The sequence below is a fragment of the Vanessa atalanta genome, chromosome 9 (assembly GCF_905147765.1).
Source record: "Vanessa atalanta chromosome 9, ilVanAtal1.2, whole genome shotgun sequence".
Classification (NCBI taxonomy): Eukaryota; Metazoa; Arthropoda; class Insecta; order Lepidoptera; family Nymphalidae; genus Vanessa; species Vanessa atalanta.
In genome coordinates, this window is record NC_061879.1 from 12,690,686 (window position 1) to 12,708,421 (window position 17,736).

At 29.7% G+C, this 17,736-nt stretch overlaps 1 protein-coding gene across 1 annotated transcript in view; it reads right to left on the minus strand.

Annotated features, from left to right (window-relative positions):
* The window catches only part of LOC125066514 (proteoglycan 4-like), a 37,608-nt gene extending 20,775 nt beyond the window's left edge, over positions 1 to 16,833 (minus strand). Inside the window, exon 1 of the mRNA XM_047674613.1 lies at positions 16,727 to 16,833. Within this exon, the coding sequence (XP_047530569.1) occupies positions 16,727 to 16,744 (18 nt within the window). The 5' untranslated portion in view covers positions 16,745 to 16,833. The remainder of the gene's footprint in view (positions 1 to 16,726) is intronic.
* Between the last annotated feature and the right edge of the window lie 903 nt (positions 16,834 to 17,736).

A 17,736-nucleotide genomic window follows, 5' to 3' on the forward strand; every position in this document is an offset into this window, starting at 1 on the left:
GTCATGGTCACTGCGTCCGTCTGTTTGTTCGTCAGAAATGAAATTAAGCTAATAAATAAAACTATTAATTTCAACAACATTTTACGTCCATGGTCAATATTATATAAAAATGAAATTTATTATATGATTATATTTTAGAACCAAAGAAAAAAAAATTTAGTAAAAAAAGTAAGGCGCGAAAACTTGCAAAGTTATTTTTAATAGAAAAAAATAATAAATTACGTAATTGACTTTTAAATATTCTTATTTTTAAATTATATTGTATTTGCACACATATTTCAAAGCCTTAAATTCAAAAACAATTATTTAAAATAAACCTAATAAGATAGGCTTCTAAATATAGCCCGTAAAGGTTTCATTGCTAGGCGTAGACCTCCTCTTATTCGACTATAATTACGAAATGATAAACACTCATTAAGTACATGATAACTAAGTGTTACTTGCACGGAGTCGAACGCGCGATCAGTTAAAGCCCGCGTGTTCTAACATTTCAACTCCCAGCTTTAAATGTAATCATTCGATATTTAATTCATATAACCTTGAAAGTACCGGAAGCCGCAACAATAAGCTAAGTTTACGATTACCAGTAAAGTGAATATGTTGCAATACTATACACATAATATATTGAATATCAAATATTATATTTTATTTTATGGAAGCCGAGTGGGCGCTCGAACAACGCCCGATTGTAAAAGGTTTCTCTGTAATTTATTCTGCTCCTAAGTTGAAAGTGTTTGATCTATTATGCTTCACGTGGTGTGCACTGACTCACTCATTTATAAAAAAGGGGCGATATAGCTTAGTGGTTAGGTTAAGTGAGGTTTAATCAACGATAGCGGGTTCAAACTAACACTGTTTTCTATGTGTTTAATCATTACATCATGAAAAATCTACTACATGTGTGTGTGTGCGTGGTGGAATAAGCTCCAAACTTCTTCTTATTAAAAGAAGAGATCCTATAGTATATTGACATACCGATGTACATTGTTTCCTAATCAAGTATATTGAAGCCAAAACGCGCATTTTACCATATTTCATCGAACCATTAATGTATTTATGGTATGTTCAACAACTTGACTCCGTGTAATGCCTTTGTGCGTAACATTTGTTAGATATTTAGCCGCTAATACTTTTTGCTATAACATACATACGTGCCGGCGTGACGTATTATTTTAACCGTATAATTACAATCACATAAAGTATAAATATCAAATAAAGTTCCGCTCTTAACGAAGCATGTTTATTTTAAAGGCACCCTAAATAACAATACAAGTATTTAACAATAATACATACCACTTAGCCACGCACAAACAGGTACGCCCAGCACAAACAGTTAATTGTGCATCTTTCTCATCCAGTAAACTACTAATTTAATATTCGTTTAACCTAAATGTATAAAGAGAATTAATCATAAATTTATAACACTAAATATATAAAGAATATACTAAAAATAAAGCAAACCGAGAAATATTGTGCGATAAAAAATACGGATACGAATAAAACGTGTGGTTAATATTCGTTGATTTTAATGCAGGATATATAAGTAGGTAATTATAAAACATTACAAACAAACTAAATGTTTCGACAATAATCCGTATCAATTAGCAATGAGTTGGTCGGTTTATTTATTTTGATCTGATTGTAACTTTAAGCTTAATTAACCTATTTCTTGTAAACTCGATTGAATTAAGTTTATTTCATTTTGATTTTGTTTGTTTTTTATTCAATTCAAAGAACAAAGTCTTCCCAGTTGAGACTTAAGTAAATATATAAAAATATTAAAAGAATTCCCAACAAAATCATTAAATACTTCGGAATTTCTTTATACTTATCGACTTCTGCTATTACTCTACATTCTTTAAAAGGTTAGAATAATATAGCTTTAGAAAGGATATCGCCAAGGCCGGACGGTGTCCGCTGCAGACACGCAGACGTATGTATAATTGTGTATATCGATATACATATTACGCGGTATCGATTTAAAATAATTTGACTTTCGTTTTTTCTAACGAGTGCTCATATTTATTTAGTTATCAATTTTTTGGGTTGATTTTTTTATGTTTTTGACCTATCATTTATAAATCGACTTCTTTTTTGTTGGGACACAATGTTTCATTGTAATTATATTTAAAGAAAAAATTTAACAAGGGGATAATGAAATACAGAATGCATTTATTTGACTTCGAATTTAAATTGTAATTTATATTATTGGAAGTCGTTTTCTTTTCGTAATGATAAAATTTTAGTTAAATTTAAAATTATTGTAACTAAAAAATAAAAATTACTTACTATACTTTACTTGGTAAGCTTTGTGCAAGTCTGACTGGATAAATACGACTTACTCATCACAGATTCTACCGCCATACAGCAATACTTAGTATTGTTATGTTCCGGTTGGAAGGGTGAGTCAATGTAACTAAGGCACTAGGAATGAGGAACATAACATCGTAGGTCCCATGGTCGGTGGTACTTTGGCAATATAAAAAAATGGTTTGTGATCACCTACCATCATGTTCTCGTCACTATATATTTCATTATATTTATATACAATTTTATAATATGATGAAAATATTTATTTATTTCTAAAAATGATTTAGTCAGCGTATTAAATATGTTTTGAAGTTAACAAATATGGGGCAGACTGTTAACATGACTATTAAACTGTATTGCACGAGATGAATATTAAAAAAAAAACTAATTCAAGGAAAACTCAATAATTCTTGCCCAGATGTGTACCTACAATATAAATATTTTACGTTGATCTAACCGAAGATCCATTGGGCGACCGAGTGTCGCAATGAGCGCCCTTCGTAATGTCTTTACAAGTACATTCCACATAAAAATGCCGCCGGAAGAATCGTTAAGGTTACTGACATATCTCTCCACTCGTACATGCCATCCACTTTTAATTCATGAATGGATGTTTACGGTCATGTATGTTTAAACTACATTCTTCTCGTATACCTTGCGGAACACTAGAACCCGCATTGCAATCTTTTTTATTCGTCATTACTGGTTCTTGAGAATCCATTCGTATATTAAATACTTTATAATAAGCAGTTCCCACTTTCTACTTCAGCTTAGTATGAAGATTGGTTGATTTAACATTATAAGCATAAAGGATCAAGATCTTGAAAATGGCTATTAATAACTTATGGCTACTAATATCTTCAAAATAATAGCAAATTTGATGAGGATGGTATGTACTCCTGTTGCTAATAAAACTCTTTTTGTTCAATAAAAAACTATAAATTCATTTATGTTATCTAAAGTGACAAAGGCATTAAATTTAAAAAAAACAGCTTCTGTCATTTTTGCCGATCCACTAAACTCAAATTGTCTCGTGAAAAGACAATTAAAAAGTAATTTTAAGAGGCTATTTGAATAATACCTTTAATGGTTTAGATTTTTGGGGTCGTAACTTATATATATATATGTATAAATTTCCGTACATACTCAGTAAAGTGATTGCAGGTTACAATTTTTATAATCCTCCCGTACTTACCTGTGAAAACAAAAAAAATAATTATTATTTTATTATACTATATCTAATATCAAAAACATATGATAAAAGCCGAGTAACAACTAGAACGCTCAAAAAGACTTACTAAACACTATTGAAATAAATTACGAAAGTTACTACTTCAAAATAAATTGTTACGAGTACTGACATTGTGCATTTAAAATAATTCTAGAAAAAAATCGTGAGAGAAAACTACAATGTGTGCGCGCAGTCACCGCGGTCTCGTACGAGCGGCCTCTAAATCTGATCTCATAGCTGTCATTGTAAAATTTAGTGGTGCCTGCCTGGGTTTTGGACCCGAAATCATCGGTTAAGATGCACGCGTTCTAACCATCTCGGCTCAAAATCAATCAAACTGTTATGCTCTATAGAATAAATATAAACCTTGTAACATATTATAAATGTTTTGTCATTTGGAATAATAAAATTTGAGTGAGTCAGTGTAACTACAAGCATAGTCTAAGTTCCCAAAATAACTAAAACAAATGACAACTTGGTGTTCGTGAGAGCTACGCTTGCCACTCGCCAAACGTCATACTGCTTTAATTGTGTGCGGGTACTTTTTTCGACGCGCTCATCTTTGATAGCATATCTACATACAAATAATTAATCAAAGTATATTTCCTATAACGCCTCTAATTTAAGTATAAGTGACTATTCATTATAAGGTTACCCATTTGCTAGTCAGCCTTTCTATTCCTTAAAAAAAAACTAAATTGGAATATTTCTTGCAGATATTATACGTAATACAAGGTTATGCATATTTGTAATTACTTTTTACGTAATTAGTCTAATTTAATGTTAGTACAAATATTTCTTAATTAAATCAAATTCCGTAACGAATTCAAATGTAAATAAAATATGATAATATATTTATAATACATAATTAAATAGTAAATGGTTATGAAAATTATTACGTCAATGTCGCTAAAAATGTCAATTTTAGTAAAAAACGTCAACTTTTTTGTTTTTTTTTTTGTTATGAAATACAAATGTTAGTCTGTAACCTGTTCACAGCTGGTTTCGAGTGTAGTTGTAACGAGGTTGTGTAACCGCGTTAAACTGACTCGTAACAACCGGTCCGAAGGGCAGAATGTAGAGCAACTCGTAACACTAGATACGCTTTTTGTTTATTTTGTCAAAGCTGTTGTTTCGTATCCGTATAGTCTAGTTCTTTATTAACCATTAAAAATAATGATTTCTTTTTATAATTCATTTGTGAAATTTTGTTCATAAATTAAATAAATTCCTTAGTTAGCCTAACTTTATTCCTACTGGCTGATAAGTATTTAAAGTTCATCTAAACAGTAGTGAACTGAAATAACTTTATACCAATCAAAATTATAAATAGCTGCTTATCAAATCACGACTGCACGGAATTCTGGTAAGAATGCTAGCAGTATTTCCCCGTTGAATAGCGATTATCTGGGCGTAAAATGAACTAGTTGTCCTGTTATTGGTAGAGTTGAATAAACGTCGTTTTATTTATTTAAGAAATATTATCAGTATGGTTCAAGTGGTATAACTTCAACAACCGTATTAAATTAATTAATACATGTCTTATTAATTTCTTCGTCAACCAAACTAAATTTTCATTTAACATAACAAGTAGGTATATATTTTCAACTGTATTTAAATCTGATATAAATATTTAAATCCGAATGCTAATTTTAATTTTCATCACATTGATTATTTATTAAAACGAACACTTTCTACCGTATTGTTTGTATGGAAACTTGGTTATAGAAAGCTGTGAGAAATTTTAGCTCAGATTTATTTTATTAGATAATTACTACTTTCTCTGATTTTTTTATTTATAACATAGGTAGGTGGACGGACTAGTGGAACACCTGGTGGTGTACTGTCCACAGGCATTGGCACCTATGTAACTAATGCCCCACTAAACTTAGGAGCGGACCGTTCAAACTAGAACACAACAATACTAAGGATTCTTGATTGGCGATAGAATATACATATATAAGTGGAAATTACCCAGACGAGCTTACACCAGGGCCTACCATATGGCTTTTTGGGCTGCAGCCCAGGGCCCCGTGGATAAAGGGGCCCCCAGCTAAGTCATAAATAGACGATAATGCGAAATAATTACCTAATTTTGTTAAATTAAACAGATCGTATGATTTGCAGCCCTGCGAATCCTGCAATTAATCAAACCCATTCAATTCATTTAATTCAGGTCTACATTCAGGTATGTCTTAGATGGACTCCTAAGTATAATTAGCCCCTAAACTCAAGTAAATTAAACTTCTGTGTTATTTTTATTAATTTAATTCCAAATGTTATCAGTACAGAATTATAACGTCAGAGATCAACTTCTAACATATAAATGAGTAAGTTTAAAATTTATTCCTAACTAAAACTTAATCAGGTCAGTGATACAAATTCACTTGAAATATCATTAAAAAGTTTTTTGTTTAAAATTCATCTTGCGTTATTCTGTGAAACGTCACGATACCGACATACATACAAACGAATTGCTTAATATCGTTCAAAATTCATCCCATGTTCGGACGAGGAAAAATATCGTTACGAAATTTTCGCGTTACAAAATAATTGGATTCCTTGACAGTCATAGATTCAATTTTCACAACATCAAGGCATTTTATACCTACAGCCTTAGTTAAGACCTCAAAAACAAACCAAACTTTTTACTGCGATTTTTACTAATAGCCGGAGTGATTCATATTGAAGGTAAATGTGTATAATTCGTTGTGGTTTTGTGTGAATTGGCGGAAATACGATCTTGTTCGTTCAAGTTGTCAAAAAAAAACCGACAAATAGAAATGTATATGATGATGTAAACTTTTTATGTAAGTATAACCTTATTCTATCCATACGAAGCCTGGACTCGTGGCTAGTTTTAGTATAATACATTAAATGTTTTTCAAATAACTGTTGATTTTTAACAATGCCACATTATATTTACATAATGATAACTGCCGTGGATTGTATTTAACTAACATGACTGTATTTTTAGATATTGAAAAAGAGTAACTAGTGAGTTTCTTGCCGGTTCTTCTCGGTAAAATCTACATTCCGAACCGGTGGTAGATTTACTTTAAATATTTTGTTAAATAACGATTCAAAAGTGCTTGTAAAAGCAGTGATTTTGATTTTTGTATGTGTGTCTTTGTGTTACGCACTTGCGCGTGACTCTGCCTTGTTGTATAACTGCATGTCAATGAGTCGTAGACAACTTATAATTGGTGGAAACAACTAAAAACTCACTGCAGCATGAAATTATGATTTGACAGAAAACAATACATCAAAATACTTTAAAGTGTAACGTTAAATGTCGCTTATTTAATATTACAGGTAATAAATATCAGTTATAAAGGGAGTTTTAGTGTTCATTTAGAAATTTTAAACTACTGCTATGTAATCCGCCTTTACCTATAGAGTGAATTTGAAAGTTTTAAAGCGTAATGAACAAATGATGTCATTCATATACATAAACCTGAAAAAACGAAATGGATTACCAAATCAAATCAATCAAATAAAATTAAATTCTAAAATCTTTATTCAATATAGAACACATTATTGAATATATACATTTATTGATTTTCAAACTGAAAAGAAAACACCCTGACCTAAAAGAAACTACAAAAGAAACTCAGCAGGTCGTTTTTTGCGATTGTTTACATACTAAATTTAATATAACAAAGAAAAATCCAGACGGCGATCTTTTAATTCCCAAGGTGTGCTATCAACCATGAACTCAGTAATTGTATTATATTCAATCATAAAATTTAAAATCAAAATCAAAATATACTTTATTCAAGTTGGCTCATAAAAGCACTTTTGCATCCTCATGTTATAGTGTTGAATTAAATGTAAAGATACCACCGGTTCCGAAAGTAGATTCTACCGAGAAGAACCGGCAAGAAACTCAGTAGCTACTCTATTCCATCATCTCAATTACAGAGTATTTCAGTATAATTAAATTGTTATATATCCTGCCTAGAAATCAATAACAAGCCCACACTTTTTTACCTATAATATAATCTTTAATTTTACATGGGTGATAATTCAGAGAAAATAGTACAGAACAGTCATTTCTTTCAAGCTAAGTTTGATATATTAATAGCCAGTTAAACTATAGCTCGTGAGCCAATGTTTTAAATATCAAAGAAATGGTACTCGATTACCATTAAACAATAAGCTTGTTACAAAACATCGGCGCACGCATCACTGCTTTCCAAACTATCTATAATTAATAACTTGCACCATGCATCGCGAGCCATTTATTATTATTCGTTATGAGCCGTTACTTTTGCTCCGTGAACGTTTATTATTTCATTAACTATAGTTTAAACGTATTATACGTCTGCTTCCTTTCTTCCAAAATACGTAGTTCACTTTTTGTATGTATACGTTTAATTCTATGTATGTATAAACTTTTTACGAATTATGAATAAAAATATTTTAAAATGTTAGTACAAAACTATCAACTTAAACATTTGAAATTATTATGTCAAATAATTCATAAATATTTATATATTTTGACATCTCGATAAATGATTTCATTTAACAAAAGCCATGCGATCAAAACAATAATTGTACTTGTATTTAATATATATAAATATTTTTGCTTAAACAAATAATCAATGAAACACAACCAGTACCAAAAGAACTATTAACAAATATCAATAATCGCACGATTCTAAATAAATCTATTGAGTCACTTTCAATAGCAAACTTTTTATCCCCGACATTGAAGTTTCCAATTCACCGACTGTGTCGTGATAATTAAACATAGGTACCCTAAGTTATGTCCTAGAGAACACAAAGCTAAACGATAAGGTCCTATTGTCTTCGTTATGTCGCAACCTTGGTTGCTTTATGACCGAAACGAGATTTAAAAGAGTAATGAATCATTCTTTGCATTAATTATGAAAAATTCACACGTTATAATAGTCAATTTTAATTTTATGTTTGAGGAATTGTGGCTGATACATACATACGAGATAGTTATTCTTATGCACGATATGTAATATACTTTTTGATGATAGAGATATCAATTCTTTGGGAATCCAAATTCTGTCAATTTCCTACATCTTGAAATTCTCACAGTGTTAGAAGGATATTCAAGCATTATTGCTGTTTACGTATCCTTATTGACGTGTCTCGAGAACAAATGATGAATGATGTTATCGACTACGAACTAATTATATCCTACGTGTTACTGCAAAAAACAAAGTCACATCAAACAGAATGATTCAAGGGTAAAGAGTAAATGATTAATATATATATATACATATATATTATAGTAGAGAAAAGCCGAGAGTTTCAATTTTCGTAGCCGGTTTTTTTTCAATTTATGTATATTTTTCAATTAAAAGTTGTATATTGACTCTTAAATAGTAATATATCTGCAAGAATTTATTTCAGAAACAAATTGAGTATATTTTTGAGCTCTTTTTGCGTATTTAAAAATCACTCAGCACAGAATTGAATACTTTATTTATTAAAAAAAAAAAAACAAAAGACGAACACATATTTACATATTACTCATACAGCTATCATTTATAAATATTCATTGGGCGGCTTTAAGTAAACAGCTTAACAACTTTTTATTTCATTAATACTTGCATTTCCATTTATAACAAATTTATACCGCGAGGAAGTATTTAAGAAAAAAACACAAGCCCAAGGCCCAAAGGTTAATCAGGAAACCCGTATTGTACTCACGAAGCCAAGAACAAGCGTGACCAGTACCACGTCCGTGGAATCCTTTTGTATACGTTTTTCATTGTTTTTTTTTTATAATCATAGACAATTAAGTGTTTACATGCATCATTGACCTCTACAAGAATAATTTGTTTATTACCAGAAAATCAAGTGAATACTGTTACATATACAACCTTTAAATACGAATAACTGTTATAGCTAGACGGAATTGCCCGAGACGGTATTTAAATGTTCGACAGTCAACTTCGTCATAGGTAAAATGTCAAAAAACTAGTACTTTTTAATTGTGATGTTACCATAATGAATTAAAAGTGAAGCTAACGCCGGTTCGGAATGTTGATTCTACAAAGAAAAAATGTCAGGAAACTCTGTTGTTACTCTTTCCCATTTAGTAAATTTACGAAGTATATCATCATCATAAAAATAAAACTACTCTCACGAACTGGATTCCACTAACCAATTCATCTATGACTATTTGGCGGTAAAATAACTAATAAATGAGCGCAATAAAATAAATAATCTTCTTAAGTAGACGTGCACAAAGTCCCCCAACAAATAAAGTTCGAGGCATCTGTTTCCTTTCCACTTTTAAAACAATCTGCATCTGTTTACCGCCTAAAGTCAATACAACATACTCCGCAAATAACAAGCGACCAAACCCAATTAAAGAAATTAAAATTTCAACAATACTTTTAAAATATTGAAACATGGCAATAAATGGCTAAAGAGAATTTTGCAATACGCCGATACTTTGTCTGATTAACATTATTGTATTGTACAATACAATATAATTGTATTTGCGTTACTTCACCTTCAGTTCACGATAAACTCTTATAGATAGGAACAAGGCTGACGAATAATTGGTCATTATTACCATGGTCCATTACCATGCTAGACCAAAATCAAAATATAAGTATATTTAACTTATTTATTCGTTAACTATGTCATAGTATAATCATAGTTTTTATAACAATTTTGAGTTGCAAGTTGAGGAATTGACAGCAACAGTTTCAGGTTTGAAAGCAGCTAAAGACGAACTCTAAATGAATATTTACGGTCGTTTCGGATTTGCCTTCCGGTACTTTGCACAGCTTAGATTCTCTACAAAAAATGTCCGTGAAATCGACAGAACCAACGAAGAAATGAAATAGTCTAATTGATATCAAATAATAAAAGAGACAAGTTTCATCTTTTTATAATTACGTGTGGTAACAAAATATATTTCTATCGTTTTGGCATGTCTCTGTAGACAGGCTTCGCACAGACAAACAAAAACCGTGTGAAAATAAAAATCCCATTGTGTATTATTAAAACACGAAGAGAAACGACAATACGGTATGGACAAAGTTATTTTGCACATCTATAAATAACGTCTATATTAATAATTTCGTGCATGTCTACGATAGACCCGATAGAAACCTATCCACATTTATAGATCGTCAAATAATAATGTTTTTTAGTCGACAACATATATCCTCAAAATTCAAATAATCGAGATACTACAATATTAAATCGTTTAAAATTCAATGCCATGGAAGTTCAACGGGCGGCCATGTTTGACGTTTACGGGTGCGTTCAGAATTTGTTTTTTTTTCATATTTCGTACAGGAGTATGGAAACTTCTCTTTATAGATTTTATACAGTTATAAATTTATAGACCAACTTTTATGAAAAAGTTATACGTTATATGAACGTAAAGACGAGCGATGCCGGGTTTTTCATCTATTTCTAAATAAAATTGCACACATTTTAAGGTTAAATATATAAATATTAAGATTTTCGATATGTGTAAATAAGCTAAAGTCTAAAAGGCTCATTATCACGGGACGTGTGACAGATTCCCACGTCAAGATGACGTTGAAGTACTTATCACGCAATTGTTCTATAATGTATGCTGATTTGCGGCATAGATCTTGTGTCTAATAGCAGCGTAGATTTCACGTTTATTTTAAAATATATGTACTGAATTATATTTATAATTTATATAAGGCTTTGTAATAAGATATTTAAATTACTTTCAAATTCAAGTTACATAAATTCTCATGTAAGAAAAAAATATTAATTGTTCGCCTATTTATTTGATAGAAAAGAAATAATTAAGTTAAAGAATATTTTATTAGTTTAGCAGCACAGACAGTTTAATCGATTTTAAGTATCCTGTATAGGTGTTCAATACACCGTACATATTGTCCCACGAAATAATAATGAAAATAAAGTAACTCTCTCAAGACGTGTGTAACTTTTAACAATGTCTTCTACAATTAGAGAGCTCTGTAATCTTATTTATTTCAATTTAAGGACAATTAAGTACAAACGTCGTTAAGTTTGATAAAGTCTAGAACAATAAAGTTTCGATCGATGCAATCCATTGTTAATATTTTCAGTGACCTGGTTTTTTATTAGTTTAACGATCACTATCTCATAGACTCGTACTTGAATTATATTTTAACGGTATATTAGATTGAAAATCGTAATGACCTTGAAGATAAAAACACATTTCAAATTTGATTTTTTATATATTTTAAAAGTCGCTTTGGTGTACATAATGTAAATAAAAAAATACACCAAGGTTTTTTTTATTTTATATATTTGAAGATAAGTATATATTGATTTGATTGTTTTTGTATCTTAAATATAAAATCCTGACCGAAATCCAATCAAAATATTCTTTGATCAAGTAGGCTTAGAACCATCATATTAAAGTATTCTAGGTTGGATTTATAAAAACAATTAAAGTTCAGTACTAATCAACGAAAGCTTTCTTTAAAAGTTAACACGTCGTCTTTATTATTTAGTATCATTACATATTTTTTCTTCTTTAATTAGGAGTACTCGGAATTAAAGTAACCACGTGCGATACACGATTTAGCTAAACAAATGTACAATGTATTATATCTGTAATGTTCACATGTAAGATCGATTTACATGTAACATTAAATAGATATTATATTTTAATATCAGCTCGCTGTGCACACACACCGTCTTCACTGCGCGCCAAATTTTATATATCTCCTTTTCCCGCGCTTTCCGCGATGTGTGTCACTCGAGATGACAGATACATAAATACACAGATAATATATATTCATATTAAATATAAATATAATACTAATTATGTTATTACAGATCTGTGTACACTACAATATCTTACAGGATTTTCTTTCCAATAGAGCATAAAATGGAGCATTTCCATTGCCCGTCCACCAATATCATTCAAAAAAATATCTAGTAATCTATTTACTGGTATTACCTAACTATTCTAGAACCTAACTGGCTACGCCTACCTTCTATTTCGAAAACATGATTTAAATCTGAATAGTTCATTCACCCCGTTGTCACGTTACTTGCAAATTGACTGACTCGTTGGTCTCGTGGTTAGATTCTAAATCCGTTAGGTAGACCTAGAGGTTCTTGGTCCCCAGATTGAGACAAAAAAAATACTGCGTTTTTCTGTTCTTCCGAAAGTCTAGCAGTTTGTAGAACCTTAACTTTTTCCAGTCGTGTCAGACAATCGTGACGCTCGTGACAGAATCCGGTATGTCCCATAATTATATGAGGAAATAAAGTGCACCTGTCTTTGCGCACACATTTGTATACTATAATATATTCCGCGTACATTACTAGTTTTTATCCTAACTTGCGAATAATCACGAAACCTTTTTTGAGAAGTTTTTATAAACCTCCTACATGATTTGGTGAATCTGACCCGGTTCACAAGAAAACGGAAGTGCACATTTGATATAGCATAGATCGTGACGAACGTAACACGATTTGTTAAAATGTGAAGATACAAAAACTTTTCCTTATTTTAAATGCAGAATAACAATATTTATTCGACACTTAAATAAGTTCCTTATTTAAAAAAAAAAAAAAAAACGATATATAATAACTAATCACGAGCTTGAGTTAATGTAATTGATTTAATTGTTTTAAAATAGTTCGGTTACTTTATTATTCATTCGTACAATCATTCATTCAATTTGTACTTTTAAATATTTACATAAGTTATTGAATATCAGCATTAAAACTCTTTGGTTGGAGAAATGTAGCAATTAAAGTAAAAAATTGTATGACGAGACATATGTTATTTAAACTTGAGGACTTCTGAAGAGATGTTAAGATGTACGGCAAATTTTGTTATAAACAAATTATAAATTGCATGTAACATTAATAATATTAGCGATGACTTTCAAATTTTAATAAAAAATATATAAAAATATCAATCGATCTTTAGATTCAGTAAATCATACCGTTCAATCAATGTAAATGATACAGGAAAAATATGAGTTTGATGTATTCTTTTCGAATGAGTGAGTGTAAAAATAAGATATATTATTACATAAATAAAGCTATAATTATATGATGCAGAACGTCAAGCAAAAATGTACAAGTCATTTAAATGAAAGCGAAAGTTATTTTTAAATGTACGTCTGAATAAATGAACAATTTCGCTAACTGTGGCTACGTAAAAACTTATAAAAGTTAGCCGTCCACTTGAATTAGTTTAATATAGCGTTACTTCATGCTAATCAAAAGATAAAAATACAGAATCGAGCTATATAAATATTATTTTGTAATATACATCAAATATTGTTAGCATTCTTACTCTGTTAATAACAGCCCGAAGGAAATCACTATCTCCAAGGCTATAAATAGCCCGAAAAGCCTTACATAACAATAAATCATTCACTATAAATATCAAGATTCGAATTTGTTACCTACATTTTTAAAATAACGCTTTCATTAAAACCAGTCTTGATATTTGCAATACTTATAAACAAGTAACGGAATTATTTTATGTAAATCTTATATAAAGCTGTTTATGCGTAATATATTTGTTTAACTGTACGGTACATTTTTGTTATTAATATTTTTAATGTACATAAAGTGATATTATGTTGGCTGATACTTAAGAGCTTGTAAATGCGCAGTGTATATTTATGTGACATTCCTGTATTTGTGCACACACCTGTTTACGCCTAAGACCTGTATAGTTAGATATAAATGAGACGGCGACCCAAAACAACAGGAGATCAGACACAATAAATGTAGGCGCAGGACATATAGCATGTATGAGGCCTGCACTGCTTATGAGACAACAGGAAAAAAGCAACCCGACTCGACATTCGAATTCGACATTTATAGGATTGACTGGTCTAACGCAGACTAACATTTAGGCAGTTTGTTTGTTCATAAACAATATGGGACGTAGAATAATCGTGAATATAATTACTAAAAAATATGAACAAAGCTGCGAGCACAGCTTATGTTTGATAATAATCTAAGCTTGATTTGCAACTCATTGAAATATTTGTGGCGTAACGCTTTCGATCGTCGAAAGTGAAAACAGCGGGAAATAGCCGCTGTAGTAAACCAAATATTATCATAGCCTGGAGAAACAGTCATTGTTTACTTGCTAACAATGTGAGATTGGAACGGAAACGATATATTTTGATATTATATTAAGTCATTTTACATATACTATAATTAGTATTTTTATATATTGTAAAAAGTTATTCAATATCTTCTCAATTAAAATTAATTTATGTCAAACAAAACTTAAGCATCCTGAATAGTGAAGTGCTATAAATTCAAACTCTCTACCATCAAGATACACGTGTTCTATCGACTGTACCAGTTAGGCTCATCATAAATTGAATATATAACATTTTTATTGTTTCTACCTACGTATTACAAATATTCAAAAAACAATTCTTAATAATTTAATTTAATGTATGTATTTCTACTATACTTTTATATTCATACGTAGACTGTTTTTTTGTGCTTAAAGACATAGAAGGCAAATATGTCTATTAAATGAAAAAAAAATACTATCAATTTATTTGCTTTAGATATAATAACTTTATAATATGACTAATTTAAACTATAATGTAGCATGAATGTATAATTGTTTGTTAACGCTTTTGCAAGAAAAAGTTGCTAATAATAGACGGGTGGTGCAAAACATTTACGTATTAATATTTTTTACACTTTTAATAACTCATCCTGTTAGCGACTAATCATGTAACGCAGTCATGCAACTTAATTTGCGCTTCGGAATAATTTGTTAAATTTATGACGAGGGAATCAATCACTTTAAAAAAAAGCTATAGCTCTAAATAGTAAATCATAAATTATTGATAATTTGAATGAACGAGAAATTTGAATTAATTTTTTACTTATCTTTAAAAATAAAAAAATATACTATCTATAAAAAAATGAGTATTAATCCAAACAATAAAAGGTACAATTATCAGAAAATGAAAGTGCGCATTTGGCGGTCTTCCTTAGACATGTGTAATTTAAAAAAAGTCTTATTGTTGTGATTTCATAATAATAGGTAATACTTTATTCAAAAATATTTATTTTTGAACATAATTTTCGCTTAACATATTAAAGAAGAATTTATATGTTTGTTTGTAAATTAATTAATTAACTTACAAAGAGAAAAAAATTATATACTTTATATTTCTTTAAATAATTATTTTAAAGCTTTAAAAATACTTCGTTGATTTTTTGTGTTTTTGTAAAAATTAGAAATAATAATTTTTTTTTAATCAATTTTATTTCAATTACTATCTCTACTAAGATAGAAAAATTATGACTTAAGCTATTATATATTTTAAATTATTAAATATTTAAATTATTTTTTAATTAATTATTACACATATTTTAAATTTAATCTTTTGAAATTATTTTAAAATAAGAAGTATAAGACTTTATTTGAAAAAAATATTTTCCTTAAGTCAACTGATACTCTTTAATTTCCTAGGTAAGCTTTAATAGAATAATTTTGATTTTAATGGGAAATCAGAGCTACGATTTATTATCAAACACTCATAAATGATTAATCATTATATATTGTTGACCTTAACATATAACCGGATAAGGTCATTTTTATTAAAGAAAGGAATTAATAAAGTAAGGAATATATTTATTTTTTAATTTTTTGATGTCGCTAGATTTTAAGTCCAGAAATATATAATAAAAACAAATGGCTGCTAGAAGTTATTGTTAGGCATTTGTTATTGTATATTTTTTTCTATAAACATCAAGTGCGTGTACATTCCCACCATTTCAATATCACAAACCCGCTTCACTTGACCCGTGGATCAACCAAAAGGTCTAAGTTGTTCGACTAGAGAAAATATTGTAAACTTTTATAGTTTCCCCGATATTTATTAAACAAAAATTAAATATGCATTTTAAAGTATAGCTTATAGAAAAATGACTTCTATTTCAATTCTATATTTTAAAAAAACTTTGATGTAATAATATAATGTTAGCGTAAAATAGGAGTACCAGATCGATTCCTTCACTATTAAAAAAATAAGGCTTAATTAAATACTAAATATGTATAGAAGTGTGGTTTAGAACCACCGATCACGGTACCACGCTAGACACAAAACACAGTCACTTTATTTAAAAAAAAATAATATCCGATAAATCCTGGATGCGTTCTGAAACCACATTCCTACACTTAATTTTGACACTTACGTAAATTTTGGCGGACATTTTGTAGGTCAACTGTCACTTGTCACTCGCGAGATGGGCGCATGCGCGGAGAGACGCGCGGCGAATGGCGCCAGAAGCGTGGCGCTCGTTATATACTCGCCCCCCCAAACTATTATTATATTAATTACGTTTAAATTTTCACTGTACAAGCTCGATCGATCTGGATTTAACGCTTCCTAGTTCGATAATCCCGAATCGAGTGAGTTTTAAACGGAGAAAGCGAAAAAATGACTAGTTTTGCTACGCCGGCGTTGCGTTTTAATTGTAGTGCATAATCTTGTGAACTTAGGCTGTAACATAAGTGTTAAGTCACGCTTATTTTGATTGAATATATATATATATATCAAAAAAGTGCGTACCAACAATGCTATATGCCATTTCTTAAATAGCATATAGGCTGTCAAAAAGTCAAAAATCTATTTACCTATTTTATCAACTTCTATTGGAGTTATAAATTAGAATCACCTTTAATGTATGAATACTTAAAAAGACAATATTTATAAATATATTATTAGTAATTATAACATAATAAATTTTTAAACCTTAATAATTGTTTCAATTTATTTAAAAAATCCACGCCACGTATCAAAGGTTAATGGTATCCCAGAAACCAAGTCACGCAAGTATCAACGACAACTGTCCTATGTTTAAACTAAATCTGATAAAAAGCTGAAGATATTAAATGCTGTGTAATAAATGAAAAACGTTTGTTTCCGGATTGATATAAAACATGGACGAAGTTACAACAAAACCTTTAGTTTTTAATGACTAATAATTAACTAAAAACCTTAAGAAACTTATAGATATGATAGATCTATAATATCGAAGAAAAGTAAAAAGCATAATTGATATAAATCGTTGTATAAGCAAGCTGTACTATTAAGTAATATTTTTATTTACCTTTCTACTATAAAAATTACGTCTATTTACACTTTCATATTTCAAAAGCAAACAACATAATAACAATATAGTTGCAAGTTTACTTCATAATT